This window comes from Ahaetulla prasina, chromosome 3, assembly GCF_028640845.1.
Source record: "Ahaetulla prasina isolate Xishuangbanna chromosome 3, ASM2864084v1, whole genome shotgun sequence".
NCBI lineage: Eukaryota > Metazoa > Chordata > Lepidosauria > Squamata > Colubridae > Ahaetulla > Ahaetulla prasina.
Window position 1 is genome coordinate 108,789,959 of NC_080541.1, and position 10,852 is coordinate 108,800,810.

General features: G+C 41.8%; 1 protein-coding gene across 1 annotated transcript in view; it reads right to left on the reverse strand.

Annotated features, from left to right (window-relative positions):
- NRG2 (neuregulin 2) overlaps positions 1–8,340 on the reverse strand; it is a 287,139-nt gene extending 278,799 nt beyond the window's left edge. Inside the window, exon 1 of the mRNA XM_058176612.1 lies at positions 7,854–8,340. Within this exon, the coding sequence (XP_058032595.1) occupies positions 7,854–8,301 (448 nt within the window). The 5' untranslated portion in view covers positions 8,302–8,340. The remainder of the gene's footprint in view (positions 1–7,853) is intronic.
- Positions 8,341–10,852: the final 2,512 nt, after the last annotated feature.

A 10,852-nucleotide genomic window follows, 5' to 3' on the forward strand; every position in this document is an offset into this window, starting at 1 on the left:
TGCTTGATTAAATTAGGTAACCATTTTTATTTGTACATCTTGAATAATAATATTTTTGTGTAACCAATCTGCAGAATTTATCTACAGTATTGGACAGAATTCCAAATGTCAATTTTTCACCATTGCTTTCTTTCTTACAATTTACTTCAAAAATTAAAATAATGATAGTTAAACCATGGACAGATAGCAACTATCACTCATTAACCCTCAATTTTGAAATAATATCTATTACTAAAATTCAGAATGTTTCCCTATTAGAAATTGTGAATTGTCCATAATGTAATAGGTAAAATTAAAAGCAAGACCTTATAGCCACTAAAGTGTTTTATTTCACTAGATTATTGGGATTTCAAAAAGAAATGGTGATGTTGAACAACTTGATCATTATTCATTATACATCTCTTGTCCATATCCTATAAGAACAGATTTGCTATGGGCAAACTAGACATATTACCCATATTAATGTCAGGTTCAAAGACTGGTTTGATCAGGATAGGTGAATTGTTGGTAAATTTTGCTTAATATCCCTATGGAGATTCTCTTGAAAAAGCACCTTTGGGACTTTTATTTTATATAAAAAAGACCCTTCTTAAGTGCCCCTTGTCAAATTAATGGGAATGAAGAAACAATATGGTACTTATGCCATCTAATGGGGTTGCGATGGGTCAGACACGACTTCACAACTAACAACAACAATGCCATCTAAATATAGGGATGTTTTATAAGCATTCTGGCAGCCTAGGATAAAACCCATTTTATCAATTGATATTCACTGTCCATGCAGACAGGCTAATTACAGTACAGTATCTGTCTCCCATAAATAAGACATGATCTTTATGCTGGTTTTACTTTTATTTGGTGTATATATTTTTTATATGTAGTATGATAGTTTGTTTCATAAAACACATAGTTCTAACACCAATCACGAGTGAGATTGCCTTGAAAACTTAATATACTGTTTTTATTAATTTACCAAATTCATACACTGCCCATTTCACTACTTAAGTGACTGTGGGGATTTACAAACAGAAAACATAAAATCTATACAAAAATAGATAAGTTAAAAAACAACACTAAAATTAAAAAGATGGAGAGAATGCTCTTAAGCCACTAACCACACCTAGGTTTTCATGCCATTATTGGATTCACGCTAATTGACAGTCTTAACACTCTTCTGGAAGGCCAGAATAGTGAGAGCCAATGTCTCTTGATAATCTATACCCCTGGTGGCGAACCTATGGACGTGTGCCAGAGATGGCACGCAGTATGCCATACGGTGGGTGTCAGCAGGATCTTTTGTCCTGTGCTGCGGCTCCCTGTCAGGTGATTCCATCATTGGCTGGCCCCGCCCCTCACCCTCCCCTCCCAGTCACCCCAAAAGAGTCTTTGAGGGTTGAATGCTGAGAGGCATAGATTTCCTTCTCCTTCTGCATTCCCACCCCACACTGAAACAAACCAAATGGCCCAGGGTCTCCCTCCCCACTAAGTGGCCCTGAGCCCACTTGCAAACTCCACTGAGTGTGGCTCCAAACGTTCAGCAAGCAAGTCCCTCACACAAACGCTTCCCTCCTGGCCAGCGCTATTGCTGTGACAAGGAAGGTGTGCACCCTGCCTGTTCCGCTCTTGCCGGCCAGAGATGGGGCTCTGTGCCGCCGCCTTCCAGCTAGAGCACCATGTATGTTTACGTGCTGGTCACCTCCAAGGAGGGAGCTGCGCTCAGGCCACCCAGGTCTCCGCTATTGGGGGAGAGAGGGAAAGGGGAGGGGGGGTGTCTCCCCGACACAATCCAGGTTGGAGTTGCCTTATTTTCCATGGATCCCCAATGCTTGGCTTTGCCTGCTAGCTTCCATTCCCCCTCTGCAACCAGATAGATAGATAGATAGATAGATAGATAGATAGATAGATAGATAGATAGATAGATAGATAGATAGATAGATAGAAGGAAGGAAGAAGGGATAGATAGAGACAGAGAGAGAGAGACAGAGAGAGGGAGAGGGAGAGAGAGAGAGAGAAAGAGGCAGAGAAAAGATAGATAGATAGATAGATAGATAGATAGATAGATAGATAGATAGATAGATAGATAGATAGACAGGCAGATAGAGACATAGAATGAGAGAGAAAGAGAGAGAGGGAGGGAAAGAGACAGAGAGAGAAGGAGAGGGAGGGAGAGAGGGAGGGAAAGAGAGGGAAAGAGAAATGATATGTTTTTTTTCTTTTTTATTGTTGCTAAATATAATATTTCAAAAGCAGAAAAAATGAAGGGGCATAAAAGTGCATTTATCATGTTTTTCTCAGAACAACCAGCTGAACTCTGCCTTGTTTATCATTATTTTAAGTTAGATAGTAAAACCTCATTACTCAGGTTAAATTGCTGTGTTGGCACTTTGTGATAAATAAGTGGGTTTTGGGTTGCAGTTGGTCTCTAAAAGTTTCACCAACACAGATCTATACCTTGAATTGGGCCTAAAAGCAAACCAGCATCCAATTCAGCTCACATAGCAGAAGTGTTATATCTACAATCCTAAACACTTCAGGCCACTGCATTCTGCACCAGCTGCAATTCCTGGATAGTTTTCTATTGATAAATATTTAATTTAAAGAAACCTAAAATACAAAAAACCAAAATATTTTTTAAATGACAAAATAATAAAAAATAATGAAGACTTTTTCTTAAAAAGAAAAAGTGTCTTAAAAAGAGAAAAAAAGATTAACACATATACACATAATATCCTCCTAGTTGATTAATATAATACAACAGTGTTAATTTCTCACCCCTTATGAAACAGACCTAAAGAATTTTAGCTACTACACTACTAAACCTGTTTACAAATTGTTAGCCTGTCATGTGCATACTATATTAATAACAAAATAGTTAACAGGAAAAACATTATATATAATATATATATTATATAAAAGTATAAAAGAAATAAGAATTCTTAATAGTAATAAAAGACAAGATTGAAATTCTAAAACCCTCTGTTAACAAACTGCTATTGTAATAAACTCATAGAAAATTTATCAAAGCTTCAATCCCAAATCATCCCAAATATTTAGTCCCAGATTAAATATCCACATTTGTTTCTTAATACCATCCCTTATCAACTATTGATTGATGGAATATAATAAATCCAATCTCCAAAGCCAATCTATCTTCCCCCCAAAAAAGAGATAAGATCATTCCCCAATTAAATGGAAGTCCATTTCCCACTCTCCTTCAAGCCCCTTTAAAAAAACACATTTGCCACTTCTTCACCCAAAGGCTGAAGGGAGGAGGGAGGGAACAGAGACTGTTTAGCAACATGTAATCTTTAGCTGAATTTTTTTCTAAAAGGTTTGATGAATTCGCGAAGACCATGAAAAAGATTCTGAAGAAACTGACCCTGATATAAAAGCACAGGGCTGAGCTTCAGGAAGGTATATGAAGTCAATTCTGTTATTTTTGAATCTATATTTCTTCCTGGCCAATTTACTGCTGAGACAACACATTCCTTCTAAATGTTTTCCACAGCCTGTTTTGTTTCTGAGTCTATATTTCTTCCCAGCAAGTCTACTGCTTTGAAAACAAGTTCTTTTTGTGGGTTTAAAGTATTCAGGGTCAGTTTCTTCAGAATCTTTTTCATGGTCTTCGCGAATTCATCAAACCTTTTAGAAAAAAATTCAGCTAAAGATTACATGTTGCTAAACAGTCTCTGTTCCCTCCCTCCTCCCAAATGTCAGCCTCTTCCTCTTCTCTGTATTCCAATATGCTGTTGCTCAATGCAGTAGATCAGTAAAGAAGGAATAAACAAACAAAAAAAACCCAAGGAAGATATTTTCTGATTATTTTGATCCAAAAACTTTTGGAGATTAATAAAATAGATCTTATGCAGTGAATATTTAATAATATATTATTCAAATATGAACACTTTTGCCATTCAGAGGCACATGCCATGTTTCCATACAGAAAAGCAGAAGTTGATGAGAGCAGTCAAATAAATGAATGAAAGAAAGAAAGAAAGAAAGAAAGAAAGAAAGAAAGAAAACAAAAAACAGATTGAAATAAATCAGCATTCAGCCAGTCAATTAAAGATAAAGAACAAAAACAAAAGTTCAAAAAGGGAAGTTAAAAGTCCCAGGCATGCTTATGAAAACATTACGTTAGTAGAAAGAGGTGTAAAAAATATTACTGACTTTCCAACTGCTCCCACAAGGAGCTGCAATCTTCAAGATTCCCCATCCTGGGTGGCTCCACAGCCATCCAAAAGTCATCCTGAGTCATTCATAAGCACCATATTCAAATCCAGGGGGCAAGACTGCCAAAGTACTAGTTCTGGCAGAAAACACAGCAGCTTGTAAGTCAGAGAAAGAAAGTCTCTTTAGCAACCATCTGGGGGAGGAGTCAGTTTTCAGATACTTTTCAAGGGTAGCCCCATGTAGAGCACATTGAAGTAAACCACAAGGCAGATGACCTGGGCATGAGTAACTGAAAAGTCTTCCTAATCCAGAAAAGGAGGCAACTGGTGCACAACATGGAATTGAGCCCTCTTAGCCATGACTGTCACCTAATCCTTGTATAGGAGTCACAAGTTCAGGAGGACCTCCAGATTGCATACTGGATCTGTCTGGGGCAATGCAATCCCATCCAAGATCAAGATGGAAGAACCCCAGATACTGCCACCATTCTGAGTTACTAGGGTTTAGTTGAAGCCTGTTATTCCCATCCAGAACCCAACAGCCTGTAAGCACTGCAAAAGAATATCTACTGCATTGCTTAGTTCATCTGGGACAGAGATGTACAACTGGGTATCATCCACATAATGATGATACTACATCTGATGGTGACAGTTGATCTCACCCAGTGGCTTCATGTAGATGTTAAAGAGGAATAGAGAGAGTACTGAGCCCTGCAGTACCCCACAAAGCTGGGGCAGCTCCCAATCAATTCTGATTGGGACCCACTTCAAAGCTTACTAGCTTAAAGGGAGAGATAAATTCATTGTTATACACGAATATTGATGTACTGTTTTGATACAATTGTCTCAAAAAGAAAGTAATATCCTAAACAACATGCATGCACAAGGGTCTCTTAATAGACATAAGGTCAAGAGTGAATTAAAGAGCTGAATATCCCAAGATTACCTCATCAGTTAACTGAGAGCTGGTTCAAACAGGGGCAACTACAAAGGTAAATGCAGGAATTAATAAGATGACTTGAAACAAAGGATAGCAAGCCCTGTGAAATAAGTAGCTGTCAGAATTCCAAACAGTGAAAAAGAGTCATTCTATGACAGGTGACATTTCAGTAAAGAGCCTCTGCAGAAAGATCTCTTGGCACAGTTATGAGAAAGGAAGGGCTTGTTTGTAAAACTGCACAAATGCCCTAGCTCTTTGGGATGAAAAGAATACAATGATGGCTTGATAAGAGAAAGAACTGAGTTATAAAAGGGATAAATTTGTCAAAGGTGGAAAGGGATGCGTTAGGTACAGGGGTGACACAAGTGGTGACAATAGCAGAAAAATTGCTTCCTTTTCTCCCCTTTATGCTGCAAACTATATGACTGGCAGCAGTGTTTTCTTTCCCGCTCCTCTCCTCTTCCCTCCCCCTCCCCCATTCCTTTGGCCATAGTCACATCAAAGTCTATTTGGCAGTCAAACCACTAAAGTTTTTCCTAAGTTTTGCTTTGTGCATGTTTGTGAAAACTAAATTGAAGAATAATTAGTTGAAAGCACCATTTTGCATTCTCTCTGTACTGGCAGCTTAGATAATTTATATACAAAGCACTATGGTTTCCTCAGATTAGAAGGAATGTAAAAACAAACAAGGAGTTCAATGTGTAGGCTGCAGCTTATGTTAGTAACAAGAGCTTATTTCCAACTAAACATGCTTAACTTTATAGTCTTAAAGTACATAAATTGTTTTTGAAATCTTTAGCATTATTGCCAAATGAGAACATATCAGAGAGATTAAATGCGTCTATTTTAATGAGCATCCGTATCACCTGCTATTTTAAGCAGTATAGAGAGACTGTTTATCCATCCTAGAGCATTGTGTTTTCTGAATTCATTCACTGAAGATAAAAGATAATCTGCATTTTAAAACAAAAACTATTAGAACTCCTTTACTTATCCTTACGATTTACATATCCTTACGATTTATATTGATATTATTTCCTGATTGCTTATTTGTACCCTATGACTATCATTAAGTGTTGTACCTTATGATTCTTGACGAAGATATCTTTTCTTTTATGTACACTGAGAGCATATGCACCAAGACAAATTCTTTGTGTGTCCAATCACACTTGGCCAATCAAAAATTCAATTCTATTCAATTCTATTCTATTCTATTTTTCCTGAATACAGGAAAAGCCACCATTCATGAAAAATAAATCAAGACAAGTTAATTGATAAACAGGAGATTATGAAAATGTATAGAGATCATTCATTTGAATGTTTTTTTCCAAAAAGCCACTCACAATGTATGGATTTTCTGCTTCTATAATATATCCTTCTATTAGTCAAAGTACGGAGTTCATGAGCAGGTCTAGAAAGTCTATGGGACCAAAAGATATCTCTTTTAATCATCTTAACTGGAAGAAGAAAAAATAAAACAGGGAGAGAATATGCTTGAAAATAATCAAATGCCAGAGGCCATGTGTGTGAAAAATACAACATAAAGTACTGGCACAAGACACTAGGTATACAAAACAAACCTGAAAAACCAGACAATCCAATTTTAAGATGTCTTATACAATCAATTATCTTACTGGGACAAGTAAACTGGAAACAAATGATAAAGCATTAGATTTCTCAGTGTTTCTATTGCTGTCCTAAAGCAGCTGATATGTCTCCAAATGTGACCAAAGCAATGGGACTGATAAGCAACAACCTTTTCCCATTATGCCTTTTTCCAGATTGAAATCAGTAGTCCAAGTCAAAGCTGCCCTCAATGCTTCTGACCTTTTTCAGAACAAATAGATGCATGTGATACACATGATTCAACTGAACAAAAGACACTCAAAAAGCAATTAAAATCCACTCTCTCCTAGGTGGTGCTCCAGTGAAATCTAGAAAGTCTGGACACACTAAGCCATTATGTTTTCTTAGTCTGGATGCACTTTAACTTTTTTGTCTTGGCCCTTAGCTCCATTGCGTTTCCAAATTCCATGAAAACTAATAGGTCTGCACTAGTTTCCCATGCACTAGTTCAGCAAACTCATGACACACTGCCCTGGAACTATGATCTTGCTGTTCTGATCTGATCTGATCTGATATGATATGATCCAACATCAGTCATAACACCATCACGTAAATGTCATTGAAATCTAGAAAAAGTATTCAGAAGTCTAGGATTTCTAGAACTTTCAGAATAACATGTGAATGTTTGAACAGGTTAGCAAGAAGCATCTTGTTTAATGACAGGTACTATATTTAAAAATATGTCATCAGTCTCCAATTGTGAATCTCTTGGTCATGAACCTTAGTACATCACTTCCCTCAAACAGCAATTATTAGGGACAGAAAAGACACAATGGGGCAGAGAAATTTACAGCTGACGGTGCTGTCATAGAGTTCAACAGGCAGAGAGACATAATACCAATAGAAAATTCCCCCATAAGAGGAGCCGATGTCTTCTTTCCATACTCTTCACCCCAAAGAGAAAAAGAAAAGAAACCGGCATGAAGGGCGCCACCGAGAATCGCTCCCTTTCACAACGCAGCAATACGTACGGAGAAACGCGATCGGACCTCCGGCATTAAAGACGCAAGGGGGCTCAGCCCTAGAACCACAAGGCGGCCGGGAGAACGGGGAGGGGAAACGGTGCGCCTTTGCTAACTGGGGCTGGCAGCCCACCGGCGAGGCAACTTACTCACCGCAGTCGACGCACAGGATCCGGCCCACGTCCTTCTTGAGGTTCCTGCCGCTGGTGTCCAGCGGGGCGAAGGAGCTCTTGAAGACCAGCGGCTGCTCTGTGGGCTCCAGGAAGAAGATGTAGCGGTGGTTACGCTTGACTTTGAAGCAGGGCGCCGGCATGGAGCCCACGCGGATGAGCTGCTCCCTCTGGAGCCCACCGCTGTTGAGGGGCCACAAGTCCAGGACCTTCACAAGAATGCCGGACGCCGGCGTTTCGTCCCTGCTCCAGTTGCCGGTTACCGGCGTCGGAGAATCCCCTGCCGCTGGCAGCGCCTGCACCTTGCCCTCCAGCACCACGGCCGCCGAGTACGCCTGGTCCTGCACCGAGCGCAGACTAGGCGAGTAACAGGCGAACGACACGCCAATCAGCAACAGAGAAAAGCCGGGCGCCGTCAGAGCGCTCCTCATGCCGAGACAGCCGCAGCCCAAGAGCCTCTCGCCCCTGGCCCTCGTCCTCCTCGCGCTGCCCAAGCCGCCGGCCCAGGATGGGGGATGCCGCAGGCCGGCTGTCCCGCTCCTCCACCTCCTGCTGCTGCCGCCGCCGCCGCCGGCGGAGCTCTTCTAGTAGCCTCCGCTGCCGCACCGAGCCTCCCGGTCTTCGCCTTCCGTCAGGAACGGCACTGAACAGCAGCACCAGTCCTGCCGCATCCAGCCGGGCCATTTGCAGGACGCCGACGCGGCTCCAGCTGCAAAACCGGAAGCGGCGTAAGCTCGGGCCCAGCCGCGGAGCTACGCAGGGGCTGCGGAACCCTTCCCTCCTCCCTCCCGAGGAGGACTCCGGCTCCGAACACCTAAGAGAAGGGCAGCCGGAGGGGGGCGGCTTACCTGTGGCCCACTCAGGGGAGGAGGAGGAGGGCGGGAGCCTCCTTCATCCGCGCCCCGCGCCCTACCTCCTGCATCAGGTCAAGGAGACCGGTGGCTGACCCTCATCCTGCCTTTAGCAGCGCCGCCGCCAGCAGCGCGCATCCCAGCTCGCCGAACGTGCCTCCCTCCCTGCTGGAAAGGGCACAGCCAAAGATGCCTTCGGCAGAGGCCTCCGGGATCGCCGGCGGCCCACAGCGAGTCTCCCGTGAGATTCCGCCCCAGTTTCACTTACCTCTAGTCCATGCTGTGGAGGACACCCTAGATTCGCCGGCCTGAAGGCGGCAGCCACCTGCTTCGCGGAGGACGCGAGCCGCAAGCACTGCAGCAAGGTGGGCGAGGCGGGCGAGCTCCAAGTCTCGGGGGGGTCCCATTCAATTCGTAAGAAGGAACCGCGCGAGAATTCGACTGCCGGGCCTGCATTGGGGGACAGCCGATTGTGGGCAAGGGTGCGGAAAGATCGCGCGCGCCTTATCCAAACACACGCACAGTACACCGGCGAGCCGAACTGCATTCCGGGGACGCCCCTCCCGGAAGACTCGGCTGCCCATCTGTTTGCAAACGCCGTAGTCCCTAGAAATCGAAGGGAAGCTTCCCTGGTCCCCAAGCTGAGGGCCTTGTTGTAGCAAGCGCCGGCGCCTTTCGCCGAGATGCGCCCTGAACTGGCTGGGCGATCTGTTTTCTCCGCCAAGTTCGCCGAGAGGGGAGGGCTCTGGGAAGGAGGGATCCCCCTCATTTGCATAAATTGCTGCCCAGCGGAATTCTTTACCGGCGTCCACCCCTCACCGATTGACCACGGCGGAGAGAATCAAAAGGCTACTTTGGAGCGGAATCAGCCCAAAGGACCCGAATTACGGAGGACCCCTGTATATATTATTTCGCTAGCGAGCCCAGCCCAGAAATTTAATAAATAAATATTATTGCCAGAGGTCCTGGTTTCTAAAAAATCTTTAGTATTTGTGTGTCAACTTTGCAATTAAACTATAGTAAACTGTGGAGGTCATTCAGCGGTTTACATTGGTCTGCAATAGTTGGATTAATCTGTATCTATGCTTGCTGAATAAAAACTCATTTAGTTTTTGTAGTTGAAAGAAGAGGAAAGAAAAGTAGATTTTTTTCAGTATTATATACACTTGTTAATGATTACAAAGTTTCCCTTTGTATTCATCCTGAAAAATCTTAAATATCACAAGCCAGCCAATAAAAATATTTTCTATTCTTTTGATCTAAAAATACATTAATATGATGTCATTTGGCTAAGCATTTTAGTGTAAAATTTCTTCAATTGTTTGCACTTTACAAACTTGCATAGGTTAGAAATCTAGTTCTTTGACCAAGAAAGAAAAAGGTTGTTTGCATTCATGGACATATTCAAAAGTTTAGGTTCATTCCATAGCGAATAAGCCTCTGAAGATAAAATCTTGCATGTATACAGTGTTGTCCACCACAGACATGATAATATAAAGAAATGGAGAAACCTTTGGTATTCTTTCAGGAAATTTATTTCTGGAAAATTGATTGACCAATGGCTATTTCAGCAGCACAGTGGTCTGGAAGAAAAAATGAAATAGTTTTCTAGGATTTTCCCAGAAGATTCCATTCCTATAACAGTATATTTATACATTCCTTTGCTTGGATTAAACCTTTCCCCCACTTTCTTAGTAACCCAACAACACTTGGTGGTATTTTTGACATCTGCATTGAAATAAGTTAGGAAAGAAACAAAAGCAGTACTTTTTTACTACATTGAAGGAGATAGTGATCCTTTGAAAAAGCAATATGCAGAACAGTGAAAGAAACTTGATTGCAGAGAAGACTTAATTAAACCAACATCTGCTGGATGACAACCTTACAAAATGGAATTGGTTTTTCTAATAATTTTATCCTTCAGAAGATGGAGGAAGGCATGAAAAGATCAGCTATTTTTCACTTTATACTCACCTATAGGAAAGCGCAGGATCTTTCTCCTTTGCTGAGTTAAAGTGCTGACCACTCATTCTTGAGGCAGCAGAAAATTATACTGAGATTTACCAATCCCTACTCTGAAGCCTCTTGCTCATTTTACAAATTGCAGCAGTGGTGAAAAATCTTAATATAA